The following is a 15,726-nucleotide window of genomic DNA, read 5'->3' as shown; positions in this document are numbered from 1 at the left end:
AGAGGGACCAAATGGCAGTGAGTGACAGAAAAAATTCCTTCCTCCCCGGGTTACCATGGCGACTGGGCTCAGGCACGTGATCTACCATGGGGAGGCATTTTGGGCAATGAGGGCGTTCTGTCTCTTTCCAGATTGACAAAGGAACCCCATAGATTCGTGAATTTTCAGGGAGCCATTTGGCTGCATAACATATTTTTCCTGTATTTCCTCTGCCTGAAAATAATTGGATTTGTTTTTCAGGTTTGTTTGTTAACCAGGATTAGAGATGGTTCCCCAGGACCCACAAGACAATTGTCTATTTCACATCATGTTTTAATGGGAACCATCTCTAATCCTGGTTAACAAACACTGAGGACCCGCTCAGGCACCAATTGTAAACTTTATAGTATAAAGTGTATGAAAGGTTCTCATACACAAGCTCTTATTGGTTTCTCCAAGAACTTAAGGGTAGGCGCTAATTTTACAATCTCTGTTTTACAGACCAGGTAATAACTAGAAAGATTGAGCTTCTGTGTTATGGATCTGGTAAGTCCAGAACTTCAAATCCAAATAAATGTTCTTTCCGCTTAATCAAACTTAGCACAGATTCTGCCCTGAAAATCCAGTGGTTCTGTGAAGGGAGAAGCCATTTTACCCCACAGATCATTAAAATATAAGATGACAGAGAGAGTTACCAAGCTCCCTTCATGAAAATATCTTTATTTCAAAGTGCTTCTCCTGTTTCTGGTCACTTTACCCCTAATTTTCCTGGAGAAGTGGGAGGTGCCCCCTTCTCTTACCGTGTGTCCAGTCCGCACAGATGCAGGACACACTGCCCCAGACTGCAGAGGGCTGGGGTTGATGGGAAGTGACGTGTTGAACATTGGCAACTTCTTTGAGATCGGGAGTGTGGGGTGGTGGGGCATGAAGGAAGGAGGGAAGTAGAAGGGCTACTGCGTCATCTGATAAGGATAATTAGTTGTTTAATTGATAATGTAATTGTTATTGGGGGTGTAGGGAAGGGGTTTGAGTACATTTTCAGACAGAGGAGAAGGAGTCAATAGAGAGGAAATAAGAGTGTAGGAGAAGGGATAATTAATAGACCAAAGCCACAAAGGAGGTGGGAGAGAAATGGATGCAATGGCGCAAGCAGGGGGCTTTGCCTTGGAAAGACTGAGGGACGCTCCTTAGGTAACTGAGCTAATTCTTTTATTGTGTTTACTGTGTCCCAGACAGCATTCTAAGTGCCAGCTATCTATATATATTTTTAAAAATCTTCACAACCACCCTGTAAGGTAGATACTCCAGTAATCCCCTGTTCTATACATGAGGAACTAAGACTCAGAAAAGCTAAATGACTTGCCCAGGGCCACACAAGTAACTATGGAAGCAGCATTCAAACCCAAGCAGGCTGGCTCCAAAGTTCATGCTTTTAACCACTATGGTACAGTGAGGAAAGGAGGACCAGCTGGATAAAGATGATAGAGGAGGGAAGTTTAGGGAGTTTAAGCAAGATGGCCTTGATCTCCTTAGGCAGTGTTTGTGCATTTGAGTGTACTGAGTATATTTGAGAAACAGGTACTGAAAACTGACTGAGTGGTAAGTTGCCCTAGTTATTTGCATACGTCTTACTCTCCCTCAGTACTGGGTTGTCCATTACTATGGAAGGAGAACAGGTGTATGTGATACGATGTCCTAAGAGTAATCTGTGTATAACAAATGTTTGTTGATCAATTAGTAGCTGTCACATTCTTAGTAAGTCTCTAAATAACTTGCAGTTGCCTCCAGAACAGACACAGTCACACAAAACCATTACTGTTTTGTTTGTCAGATGTGCCTCTTTCCAGCTCAGCCCTTCTGATGGCACACATGCACATCTATTTAAACTCAGGGTGGCAGAATAAGTACTTTCCTGACCACAAGCCTGAAGGTAGACTTCCCGGCCAGTTTATAAAATAAAATAAAATATTCTTAGCTAGATATGAAACTGACTTCCACGAAGATAATTTGTAAAACCAAACAATAAAAACTCCTTACTTATGTATACAATTCCTTAATCAGATCTTTTGTCCTCAACTGATGAAAACAATACTAAGGCAGTGTTTGGGTAAGTGTAAGGCCAATTACAAGGTTGAAAGGCACAGTCTCCAAGACCAGCCCTCACTTCTGACACCAACTGCAAGTTCAAGGTGTTCCCCAGACCACTCTCAGGTTCAATAATTCCATAGAAAGACTGACAGAACCCACTGAAAGCTATTATAGTCACGATTATTGTTTGTTACAGGGAAAGGCTACAGACAAAGATATGCCGAAGGAAGAGATATATGAAGCAGAGTCAGACGTTTCCAAATGTGAAGCTTCCACTGTCCCCTCCCTTTGGAGTCAGGATGCGTTACTCTACTTTCATTGGTGTGTGATAGCACACATGGAGTAGGCCACCAAGGAAGCTTACCTGAACTTTCGTGTCCAGAGTTTTTATTGGACTTCATCACACAATCCATAGTTGATTGATCGCCCAAGTTGTTAATCTCTGTCTCCAGGTCGATTGATACCACATGACCCAAAGCACCCACGCGAAATCACACGGTTGGTGTTTCTGGAGTGTCCAGTCCCCACCCTAAGATTATCTGGTGTGGCCAAACTTGCCCTAATGAACAAAAACACTCAGATCAGGTATGGAATAGATTACCTTCCAGAAGCCAACAGCAGAGGCAGACTTCTCTTTGGGCAAAGTCAAATTCTTTATTATACAGCAAGTGTATCTCAAAAGCTTAATGCAGCATAGATCTGTTTCTCCTTCATACCCCATGGCCAGCTTGGGGTGAATGAGGCCTTTGCTCCACAGTTCCTCACTCAGGGCCCAGACTGATGGAACCAACATCATCTGGGGTGTCACACTGCCATGACAAAGTCAGGCATGTAATGAATCCTGTGCTGGCCGTTCAGGCAGAAGTGACACTTGTTGCTTCTCACATTTCATTGGTTGATGCAAGTTTGACAGTCATATCCAGTTTGGGGGTTGGGAAGAGAAGAACCATTTTATTCTGTGCCCAGAAAGAAGAGGACTGATCTTAAAAGCCCCAGGGATTTATCTCTACCCTAAGGGATTTATCTCTAAAAACAAATAGACCCACAGAAAGGACTTTTAGCCATTGCTTCTGTTTTTCCTCCTTATTGACCTACCTAATTGAGACATCAGAGTTTGATCGTGGAATCCTGGAAATTCTGCTTACTTGCTGTCAGCTCCAGCTCTTCTCATTCTGCCATCCACTTTTTGACCAAGGTCTCTGACTCTTGCTGGTATACCCTATGAATTTATTCCCAAAGTTTATTTAGGGTATTGGGATCTAACGAGTCCTGATATGAAGAGGAAGAAATTTGGCCCATTTCTTGCATGTACCTCATCCCTCTTCCTCCAAAGAACCCCATCTCTCTAGCCACATAGTAGTTGCTGATCTCTGAGCATACTACGAGAATCCATGACTCTATGCCTTTGATTATATGTTTCCTTTACAGAAATGCCCTGCCCACCTGTCCAACAGACCAGACTCATATTTATCCTTGAGGACTCAACTCACATTTCTTTTTCTGTAATTTTTGTGCATTGCTTTCCCATAAAAGACTCCATTGGCTTTTGCTAAACCTCTGTTATCACTGTTTCTTTAATCGATTGACTATTTGTGCCTCTTGTTAAAGATTTGAGGGTAGAAATGCTGTCTTTTTTCCTCTTTGTATCCCCAGTACATTACGGGGCAGAGTAACTTAATAGATTGTTATTGAACTGAAGATATGGAAACATTGAATCCCTAGAGTTAACAGAAGAGAGAGGTCTTTTTTATCAGTTATAACAGGTCTTCTTAACTAGAGAAAAATCTCCTTTCAACTAAATTATTTCTAACCATTAAAGGTTAACCCTTTGTTTTATGTAATAAATGACCTAACATATATAATTATAAAAGAAGGATTTTTTTTTTCTTGAGGTTTTTTTAATTGAAGTATAGTTGATTTATAATGTCCCATTAGTTTCAGATGTACCCAGTGATTCAGCTTTATATATATGTATAATATGTAATGTATATATTCTTTTTCAGATTCTTTTCCCTTATAGGTTATTACAAAATACTGAGTATAGTTCCCTGTGCTATACAGTAGGTCCTTGTTGGTTATCTATTTTATATATAGTAGTGTGTATATGTTAATCCCAAACTCCTAATTTATCCTTCCGCCCTCCTTTCCCCTTGGTAACCATAAGCTTGTTTTCTATGTCTGAGGGTCTATTTCTTTTTTGTAAATAAGTTCATTTGTACCTGTTTTTTTTTAGAGTCCACATATAAGCAATATCATAAGATATGTGTCTTTGTCTGACTTCACTTAATATGATAATTCTAGGTCCATTCATTTTGCTGCAACATGAATTTCATTCTCTTTTATGGTTGCGTAATATTCCATTGTGTATATACACCACATCTTCTTTTTTTTTTTTAATTAATTTATTTATTTATTTTTGGCTGTGTTGGGTTTTCGTTTCTATGTGAGGGCTTTCTCTAGTTGTGGCAAGAGGGGGCCACTCTTCATCGCGGTGCGCGGGCCTCTCACTATCGCGGCCTCTCTTGTTGCAGAGCACAGGCTCCAGATGCGCAGGCTCAGTAGTTGTGGCTCGCGGACCTAGTTGCTCCGCGGCATGTGGGATCCTCCCAGACCAGGGCTCGAACCCGTGTCCCCTGCATTAGCAGGCAGATTCTCAACCACTGTGCCACCAGGGAAGCCCCACATCTTCTTTATCCATTCATCTGTCGATGGACACTTACCTTGCTTCCATGTCTTGGTTATTGTAAACAGTGCTGCAATGAATATTGGGGTGCATCTTTCTTTCCAAATTATAGTTTTCTCCAGATATATGCCCAGGAGTGGGTTTGCAGGATCATATGGTAACTCTATTTTTAGTTTTTTAAGGAATCTCCATACTGTTCTCCATAGTGGCTGTTAAAAGAGGGATTTTAACAAAGATTTCACCTGTGCTTAAGTATCAGCACTTGATTTTCTGCATAATTTATTTCTATATTATATTCACAGTCCTAGGGCCTAGACTGGCTGCTGTTGATTACGAGGGGACTGGATGGGTTCAGGAGATGGAAGAGTTTCCTGACCGAGGACTGTGAACTGAAGTGGGTCAGTGGCAGACACATTCCTCTGAAAAAGAAAGAAAGCTCTGAGGTCAAAAGCCATACACTCGGCCCACAACATTTTTTTTAACCACTAAGGAAAAGAATTGTGCACCATTTTCTTCAGGTATATTTGTTAAGCTCTTGTGTCCCCTTCAAAGCTTTCTTTGATACATGGAGTTGGAGGAAAGGGAAAATGGAGAGAGAGAGAAAAAATTAAAATGTATTTTAAATAATTTAATTCAAAGGGACCTACGTTCTAAACCCTTAACACCAATGTTTTGGGCCATTTAGATATTTGGGCTCTCTACTGGTGCCTTTTCAAGAGAATGTGCAGTGGATTGCTGGTTTGGAAAGGTGGGTAGGAATTGGAGATGTCAAAGAGGGTAGCCTCCTAATTCAGCAGGTTGTTAGGTGAAGCGTCAAAGAAAATTGAATTTTAGGAAGAGAGCCACACATCTCAGGTTGCCAGTCCCAGTTTGCGCTTGCTGTCCCAGCGTAATTATTAACAGTGCCCTGTTTGTTTCTCAAAAGTGTCCTGTGTGGAATGGCCGCCCTGGTCATGCAGAGTGGAGAATGTTCGCGTGATGAATGGGAAAGATGAAGAGGGCTCAAGGGAGAGTTATGAGGGTAAATTCTGTGCAGGGTTTCCTTAAAAGGCTTCTCGTGCTTTCTGAAATGCCTCGCAGACTTTCTTCTGACGCACTTCTCATCATCAGTTTATTTTTCTTTGATGCAGTTCTTACGGGGCCGGTGTGTCTCAGCACGGCCTGGATTTCTGTTAGACTCGTGGGCAGCAGTCCTGCATCCATGTGTGATTCAAACCTGAACAGATTGGCTGTGAATGGGGTGATAAGAATAGAGAGAAGCACATAGCAGTAGACCAAACTTCCTGTGTACCCGCCTTTGAATACTGTTTCACTGTCTGAAATAGCATTCATCTTTTGGCTGGGATCATTTATTTCCTCTGGAATTAAGCAATGGCATTGGCAGCAGAAGAAACTATTTTGGGAAGGAGATGTGGGAGGAATTTTGCTATGTATGACAGGCTGGGCAGAAGTACCTTTCATGCTTTTGAGGACCGCACTGTTCATCAGTGCCCTGGTAAAGAGAAACTGACAACTTTCCGATAATCCCAAATGTAATGAATGTTGAGGTGAACGCATACACACTGTCATCTATGAAGATTAGCAAAGACTGAGTTTAGATGCTTCAACTTAATTCACCTACATGGCAGAAAGAGAACTTTTCTTTGGAGATTAGCCTCTAATGCAGATGATTTTGAGAAGGGGTAAAATATAACATCTTGTTCCTGTCCCCTTCCTCACATACGCCCTTGCAGTTGTCTTTGCATATTCTCATGCAGACTTTTCTAGACTGTTGGAGTTTAAAATAAGGCAATGAATGCTGTGTGTCCCCCCCCCCCTCCTTCTCCACAAAGCTGAGGTGGGTAGGGCTTGGCAGCTGGTAGCGGCTACAGAGATAAATAAGCATCAGGGCTCCTGGATGGACAGTGTGCAGAACCGCCTGGGATGAGGTTGTGCAGCCGAGTGCCTTCCCTGGGACGAGGCCATGAGGATGGAGCTGCAGCTGGGGTCCAGAAGTTCAGGCAGTGAAAGGGAGGTGGGGCTTATAAGAACCCATTTAAGAGTCCTTTTGATCAAGCTGTTGCATTTTTGGGGTGGGGAGAGTACTTTAGAGGACAGATGAAAGTCATTTCACGCTATTTTGTCATTTAATGGATGTATTTAATGAAAACCAGGGAATTATGTTAGTCTGTTCCTATTTGACTTGTCTATTTGATACTCTTCCGTTAATAAAGAGAACTACCTTCGGAATTTTGTTTTTCCAAATTTTCTGCAATTAGATATTAAAAACAGCAGCCCAGGGCTGCTTAACACTTTTCTATTTTGTTACTGATAACCAGTTTGGAAAACGTTTTTCTTTTCTTTTTTTTTTTTTTTTAATTAATTTTTATTGGAGTATAGTCGTGTTACAATGTTGTGTTAGCTTCTACTGCACAACAAAATGAATCAGCCGTATATATACATATATCCCCTCCCTTTTGGATTTCCCTCCTGTTTAGGTTGGAAAACATTTTTCTATGGAAGGCTTTTGAATTCTCTTTTCAATGTGGTAGATGTAATAACCAAAGATGTTTTTTGCTATTTTATTTTTTTCTTTTCACTTTGGCAGTTGGGCTAATGTGAAAGGTGAAGATGTTGAGATTCCCCACTCCAAAGAGTACTGTCTAGGTTTATGATAAGCATTTTGTAAACTATATCCCCTTGTTCACAAATGTATAGTAAGTTCACTTAAAGTCAAAAATCATAAATACCTACGTGTTTTACATGGGGAGCTTGGTGAAGTGTCAGTTAGTGGTACCATTATAGACATCAATGGCCTTATATTAATTTTTTTTAGACAAATAAACTATCATTTTATTTTCCAGCTAAATGATTCAAAGATTTAATGATCTCAGAATTTGAAATATGTTGCTGTCTTTCTATCTGGACGTGACGTTAAATGTTCTTCATCTTCTTGCGACATTCTCTTTTTTTAAAAATCATTTCAATTTTTCATTTGAGAAATTGGTGGGAAAGACCTTTATATGGTGACAAGACATAAAAAAGTGTTAAAAAATTTGAAGCATTTCAAGAAGAAAATTGAAGACCTAGTTATTAAGGCTTTCAAATTAAGCCTTTTCTAAAGTAGCATTTTCCTTTTGTGTGTCTAAACAGTAGAATGATATTTCTATAGGAAGTTAGAGAATTAATTTTTTTTAATAGTTTTTTAAGAAATTTGTTTATTTTAGGCTGTGTTGGGTCTTCGTTGCTGCATGCAGGCTTCTTCTCTGGTTGCGGTGAGCGGGGGCTACTCTTCGTTCATTGTGGAACATGGGCTCTAGGCGCATGGGCTTCAGTAGTTGTGGCTCGCGGGCTCCAGAGCCACGGGGTCAGTAGTGTGGCACACTGGCTTAGTTGCTCTGCAGCATATGGGATCTTTCCAGACCAGGGCTCGAACCTGTGTCCCCTGCATTGGCAGGCGGACTCTTAACCACTACGCCACCAGGGAAGCCCTAGAGAATTAATTTTAAACTCAAATATTAAGTCTGCAGTGATGAAAGAGCTAGATATTGTTGAAGGTGGATAGTAGAGGGAGGGAAGGGGATGAAGATTTTAAAAAGGAGATTAAACAAAAACATTTGAAGTATTTAGAGAATTGATAAATCAAGAAAGGTCTCACTGAGTGCTAGTATGTGCTAGGATCAACACTGGGATATACAAATAAAGAATTGAATTTGAGAGGAAAATCAGGCATTGTTAACCCAGGTTTCATCTGGATTTATAAATGGGTTCATCAAAGATGATGAAAAACATCACCAGCCAAGTATCGGTGGGATTATGTGTGGGTTGAATTCACTAGGGGTCCCAGCCTCTTCCGTCTTTTTATTCGGAGTTGTCTCCTTCTCACAAACTCACTGACCTTCCCTCCTCTGTGTTCTAGGAGAGACAGCGTCTGGAGACCATCCTCAGTCTCTGTGCTGAGTACACAAAGCCTGACAGTCACGTGTCCACTGGCACCACCGTGGCAGATGTACAGAAAATCAATAAGGAACTGGAGAAGCTGCAGCTCTCTGACGAGGAGTCCGTGTTTGAAGAAGCCCTGGTGAGCCCTGACACCAGATACAGGTGCCACCAGAAAAGCTCTCTCCACGATGCAGACCTGGCAGGCTTCGGGAGCCTCAGTCAGAGTAGCGCCAGCTTCCTTTCCCTCAGGAGCTCCAGGAATGATGAACTGATCAGGGACCTCACCAGGACTCCCCCACCGCCCTCCTCTGCTTTTCTGAAAGCTTCCAGCGAGTCCGCTTATCTAAGTATCCTACCAAAGGTAAAGCCGGCCACACACACAGATTAAATTTAGGGCCTGGACCATGCATCTGCACTGGCCTAGACACTAGAGGTTTTATCCTGGTTGTTTTCCAAAATGTTTTCAGTGAAGCTTCAATTTAAGAGGTAATTAGCTAAGCAAGGTGCAGCAAATTAGGGTGTTTACTATAAAGTAACAAATTTGCACTCTAGAAAATGTAGCAGTACAGAAAAGTATAAAGAAAAACAATTTCTCTTCTCCCTGCCCCCTCCAGTTGTACACCTGAGAGAGAAAAACACAAAGTGTCTTACATGCCTTCCCAATATTTCTGTGCATATATGGCCGTATATTATAAGCCTAGACATACATATATACAAGTATAGTGTTCTGTACGATTTTTTTTTTTCCCTCACTGAATATCTGGAGCATCTTTGCATATTACTATACACAGTTCTGCCTCATTCTTTGGTTGACTAGTATCTTTTCAAATTACTGTTTTTTGTTTTCTTCAGATTATACCCAGGATTGGAGTTGCTGGATCATATGGTAGTTCTGTTTTTAGCTTTTTGGGGGAACCTCCATACTGTTTTCCATAGTGGCTCTACCAGTTTACATTCCCACCAACAGTGTATTAGGGTTCTCTTTGCTCGACATTCTTCCCAATACTTGTTATTTGTGGACTTTATGTTGTTTTCTGACAGGTATGAGGTGATATCTCACTGTGGTTATGATTTGCATTTTTCTGATGACTAGCAATGTTGAGCATCTTTTCATGTGCCTGTTTGCCATCTGTATGTCTTTTTTGAAAAAATGTCTATTCAGGTCTTCTGCCCATTTTTTAATTGAGTTGTTTTTCTGATATTGACTTATATGAGCTGTATATTTTGAATATTAACTCCTTATTGGTCATATCATTGCAAATATTTTCTCCCATTCAGTAGGTTGTCTTTTCAGTTTGTTGATGGTTTCCGTTGCTGTGCAAAAGCTTTTAAGTTTAATTAGGTCCCATTTTGGGGGTGGTGGGGGAATCCAATTAAATTTTGGTGGAGACTTCAGGGTTTTGTGTATATGGTCATGTCATCTGCAAATAGTGACAGTTTAACTTATTCTCTTCTAATTTGGATGCCTTTTTATTTCTTTTTCTTGTCTGCTTGCTGTGGCTAGGGCTTCTAATACTATGTTAGATAGAAGTTCTGATAGTGGGCATCCTTGTCTTGTTCCTGATTGTAGAGGAAAATCTTTCAACTTTTCACGATTGAGTATGTTAGTATGTTAGCTGTGTGTTTGTCATAAACGGTCTTTTAACTGTTTATTGTAGTTATAGTTGATTTTACAATCTTTGTCTTTCAATCTTCATGCTCACTTATTTAAGTGACTGATCCACAGCCTTTACTGTATTTTTGCCTTTACCTGTGGGATTTTTCCTTTCTTATAAATTCTCACTTCTTGCTGTAGCCTTTCCTTTTCCACTTAAAGAGACCTTTTTCTTTTAGGGTCACTTTAGTATTGATGAACTTTTAGTTTTTGCTTGTCAGAGAAATTCATCTTTCCTTCAATTCTGAATGATAACCTTGTCGGATAGAGTATCCTAGGTTGCAGTTTCTTCCCTTTCAAGATTTTGAATATATCATGCTGTTTCCTTCTGGCCTGCAAAGTTCCCTCAGAAAAATCAGCTGATAGCCTTATAGGGATTCCCTTGTATGTGACTCTGTTTTTCTTTTGCTGTCTTTAAAATTCTCTTTTTATCTCTAGCCTTTGCCATTTTAATTATGGTATGTCTCAATGTGGATCTCTTTAGGTTCATTTGTTTGGGACTACCTGTGCTTCCTGTACTAGGAATCTGTTTCCTTCTTCAACTTCAGGAACTTTTCAGCCATAATTTCATCAAATACATTTTCTATCCCTTTCTGTCTCTTTTCACCCTCTGGGACCCCTATAATGTGAATGTTATAACACTTGATGTTGTCCCAGAGGTCCCTTAATCATCTTTTAAAATTCGTTTTTCTTTTTGCTGTTCTGATTGGGTGATTTCATTATTCTCTCTTTCAGATTGCTTATGTGTTCTTCTGTATCACCTAATCTGCTATTAATTCCTTCTAGTGTATTTTCCATTTCAGTTATTGTATTTTTGAGCTCCATTTGGTTTTCCTTTCTTTCTTTTTTTAATATTTTCTGGTTCCTTGTTAAAATTCTTCCTGTGTTCATCTATTTTTTTTTAACCAAGTTCAGTTAGCATTCTTATTACTAATGCTTTGAACCCTTTATCTGGTAAGTTATTTATCTCTGTTTCATTAGGGTTTTCTTCCGGTTTATTTCCCTGTTCTTTCATTTGAAACAATTTCTTCTGTCTTCCCATTTTGTTTAAGTTTCTCTTTCTCTATGAAATTAGGTGAAATAGTTACCTATCCTGGTCTTGAAGGAGTATCCTTGCATGGGAGTGTCCCTGTGCAGTTTGCATGTGCGCAGTGGCTTTGGTGGGAAGTGAGCATGGGTCACATCTTCTCCTGGGGTGTGCAGGCAGCTATCACCTTGGTGAGAGGTAGGGCTGGAGATGGAGGGGCTAGAGCCAGAGCCAGGTGCAAGCCGGCTTCTCCTATGCTCAGTGGCTGTCACTGACCTATCTGGGTGTGATCAGAGCTCAAGGTGATGGAACAGAAGCCCTGAGGGTCGGGTCCAAGCTGGTTCATTTCCTCTAAGTGTGCACTCCCCCCCACCCCTTAAAGCACCTCGATCCTAGTAGAGAGCTGCACAGGAGCAAGAGCAGCTTGATCAGGCACTTGCTGCAGACAGGAGCAGTTGTGGGAAACCAGTCAGAGCCCCACACAGTTTTAAATCTGCTTCCTCCCCCTTGTTCCCTAGAGTAGGCAAGCAGGTGCACCTGCTCTTCATGAGCAGAGTCTCGGCTTCTTACAACCCTCCTCTAAGTCCCACTGGTCTTCAAACCAGCTAAGGGGACTTGTCTTCCTTGTGTTGGACCCCAGGGCTGGTGTGCCCAATATGTGGTTCAAACCCCTAAATCTGCAGGGAGGATCTCTGAGCCCATCATATCTCCCTTCTCCTCTGTGTCCTGCTAAATGTGTGGGTCTTGCCTGATTGCTTCTCCTCTCTTCCTACCCGACGCCATGTGGATCTTTACAGCCTTGGTTGTAGAAGAGCCTTTCTTTCAGACTCCTGTTTGTGTCCAGCAAGAGTTGCTCCACATTTAGATGTATTCTTTTTTTTTTTTTTAATTGGAGTAAAATTACTTCACAATGTTGTGTCAGTTTCTGCTACACAATGAAGCAAATCAGCTACATGCATACTTACATCCCCTCCCTCTTGGACCTCCCTCCCATCCCTCCATCCCACCCATCTAGGTCGTCACAGAGCACCAAGCTGAGCTCCCCACTCTATACAGCAGGTTCCCACTAGCTAGCTATTTTACACATGGTAGTGTATTTATGTCAAACCTAATCTCCCAATTTGTCCCACCCTTCCCATCCCCCTCTGTGTCCACATGTCTGTTCTCTACATCTACGTCTCTATTCCTGCCCTGTAAATAGGTTCATCAGTACCATTTTTCTAGATTCCACATATATGCATTAATATATGATATTTGTTATTCTCTTTCTGGCTTACTTCACTCTGTATGACAGACTCTAGGTCCACCACATCTCTATAAATGACCCAATTTTGTTCCTTTTATGGCTGAGTAATATTCCATTGTATATATGTACCACATCTTCTTTATCCATTCATCTGTCATTGGACATTTAGGTTGTTTCCATGTCCTGGCTATTGTAAATAGTGCTGCAATGAACTTTGAGGTACATATATCCTTTTGAATTAGCTTTTTCAGGGTATATGCCCAATAGTGGGATTTCTGGGTCATATGGTAGTTCTATTTTTAGTTTTTTAAGGAACTTCCATACTGTTCTCCATAGTGGCTGTTTCAATTTACATTCCCACCAACAGTGCAAAAGGGTTCCCTTTACTCCATACCCTCTCCAGCATTTGTTGTTTGTAGATTTTCTGATGATACCCATTCTAACCAGTGTGAGGTGATACCTCATTGTAATTTCAATTTGCATTTCTCTAATAATTAGTGATGTTGAGCATCTTTTCACATGCCTCTTGGCCATCTGTGTATCTTTTTTTGGTGAAATGTCTATTTAGGTCTTCGGCCCTCTAAGAGTTTTATAGTGTCCGGTCTTACATTTAGGTCTTTAATCCATTTGGAGTTTATTTTTGTGTATGGTATTAGGCAGTGTTCTAGTTTCATTCTTTTACATGTAGCTGTCCAGTTTTCTAAGCACCACTTATTGAAGAGGCTGTTTTTCTCCATTGTATGTTCTTGCCTCCTTTGTCATAAATTAGGTGACCATATTTGTGTGGCTTTATCTCTGGGCTTTCTATCCTGTACCATTGATCTATATTTCTGTTTTTGTACCATACTGTGTTGATTACTGTAGCTTTGTAGTATAGTTTGAAGTCGGAGAGCCTGCTTCCTCCAGCTGCATTTTTCTTTCTCAAAATTGCTTTGGCTATTCAGGGTCTTTTGTGTTTCCATACAAATTGTAAAACTTTTTGTTCTAATTCTGTGAAGAATGCCATTGGTGTTTTGATTGGGATTGCATAGAATATGTAGATTGCTTTGGGTAGTATAGTCATTTTCACAATGTTGATTCTTCCAATCCAAGAACATGGTATATATCACCATCTGTTTATATCATCTTTGATTTCTTTCATCAGTGTTTTATAGTTTTCTGAGTACAAGTCTTTTGCCTCCTTAAGTAGGTTTATTCCTAGGTATTTTATGCTTTTTGTTGAGATGGTAAATAGGATTGTTTCCTTAATTTGTCTTTCTGTCTTTTCATTGTTAGTGTATAGGAATGCCAGAGATTTCTGTGCATTAATTTTGTATCCTGCAACTTTACCAAATTCATTGATTAGTTCTAGTAGTTTTCTAGTGGCATCTTTAGGATTTTCTACGTATAGTATCATGTCATCTGCAAACAGTGACAGTTTTACTTCTTCTTTTCCAGTTTGTATTCCTTTTAGTTCTTTTTCTTCTCTGATTGCCATGGCTAAGACTTCCAAAACTATGTTGAATAAAAGTGGCGAGAGTGGCCATCCTTGTCTTGTTCCTGATCTTAATGGAAATGCTTTCAGTTTTTAACCATTGAGAATGATGTTTGCATCTGTGTTCATCAGTGATATTGGTCTGTAATTTTCTTTTTTTGTGATACCTTTGTCTGATTTTGGTATGAGTGATGGTGGCCTCATAGAACGAATTTGGGAGTGTTCCTCCCTCAACAATTTTTTGGAAGAGTTTGGAAGAAATATAGGTGTTAGCTCTTCTCTAAATGTGTGATGGAATTTGCCTGTGTTTGTTGAATTTTGTCAAAAGCTTTTTCTGAATCTATTGAGATGACCATATGGTTTTTATTCCTTAATTTGTTAATATGGTGTTTCACCCTGATTGATTTACGTATATTGAAGAATGCTTGCATTCCTGGGATAAATCCCACTTGATCATGGTGTATGATCCTTTCAATGTGTTGTTGGATTCTGTTTGCTAGTATTTTGTGTGATATGAGAATTGCTACTCCAGCTTTCTTTTGATTTCCATTTGCATGGAATATCTTTTTCCGTCACCTCACTTTCAGTCTGTATGTGTCCCTGGTCTGTATGTGTCCCTAGGTCTGAAGTGGGTCTCTTGTAGACAGCGTATCTATGGGTCTTGTTTTTGTATCCATTCATCCAGTCTGTGTCTTTTGTTTGGAGCATTTAATCCATTTACATTCAAGTTATTATCAATAGTATGTTCCTATTACCATTTTCTTAATTGTTTTGGGTTTGTTTTTGTGGGTTTTTTTCTTCTCTTGTGTTTCCCGCCTAGAGAAGTTCCTTTAGCATTTGGTGGAAAGCTGGTTTTGTGGTGCTGAATTCTCTTAGCTTTTGCTTGTCTGAAAAGCTTTTGATTTCTCTGTCGAATCTGAATGAGATGTTTGCTGGGTAGAGTCATCTGGGTTGTATGTTTTTCTCTTTCATCACTTAAAGTATATCCTGCCACTTCCTTCTGGCCTGCAGAGTTTCTGCTGAAAAATCAGCTGATAACCTTATGAGGATTCCTTTGTATGTTATTTTTTGCTTTTCCCTTGCTGCTTTTAATATTTTTTCTTTGAATTTAATTTTTTTTTGTTTGATTAATATGTGTCTTGATGTATTTCTCCTAGGGTTTTTCCTGTATGGGACTCTCTGTGCTTCCTGGACTTGATTGACTATTTCCTTTCCCATGTTAGGGAAGTTTTCCACTATAATCTCTTCAAATATTTTCTCAGACACTTTCTTTTTCTCTTCTTCTTCTGGGACCCTATAATTCAAATGTTGGTGCATTTAGTGTTGTCCCAGAGGTCTCTGAGATTGTCTTCAATTCTTTTCATTCTTTTATTCTTTATTCTGCTCCTCGGCAGTTATTTCCAGCAGTTTGTCTTCCAGTTCACTTGTTCGTTTTTCTGCCTCAGTTTTTCTGTTATGGATCCCTTCTAGTGTATTTTTCATTTCAGTTATTGTGTTGTTCATCACTGTTTGTTTGTTCTTTAGTTCTTCTAGATCTTTGTTAAACATTTCTTGTATTTTCTCAATCCGTGCCTCCATTCTATTTCTGAGATTCTGGATCATCTTTACTATCATTACTCTGAATTCTTTTTCAGGTAGGTTGCCTAGTTTCTCT

The 15,726-nt window shown here is 40.0% G+C and overlaps 1 protein-coding gene across 1 annotated transcript in view; it reads left to right on the top strand.

Annotated features, from left to right (window-relative positions):
* The window catches only part of PHLDB2 (pleckstrin homology like domain family B member 2), a 232,264-nt gene that overhangs the window by 159,752 nt on the left and 56,786 nt on the right, over positions 1 to 15,726 (top strand). Inside the window, 1 exon segment of the mRNA XM_036851524.1 lies at positions 8,649 to 9,032. Coding sequence (XP_036707419.1) covers positions 8,649 to 9,032 — 384 coding nt within the window.

Source organism: Balaenoptera musculus, chromosome 4, assembly GCF_009873245.2.
Source record: "Balaenoptera musculus isolate JJ_BM4_2016_0621 chromosome 4, mBalMus1.pri.v3, whole genome shotgun sequence".
NCBI classification, from domain to species: domain Eukaryota; kingdom Metazoa; phylum Chordata; class Mammalia; order Artiodactyla; family Balaenopteridae; genus Balaenoptera; species Balaenoptera musculus.
Note: the sequence above shows the minus strand (reverse complement) of the source record. Positions and strands in the feature narration are given on the sequence as shown.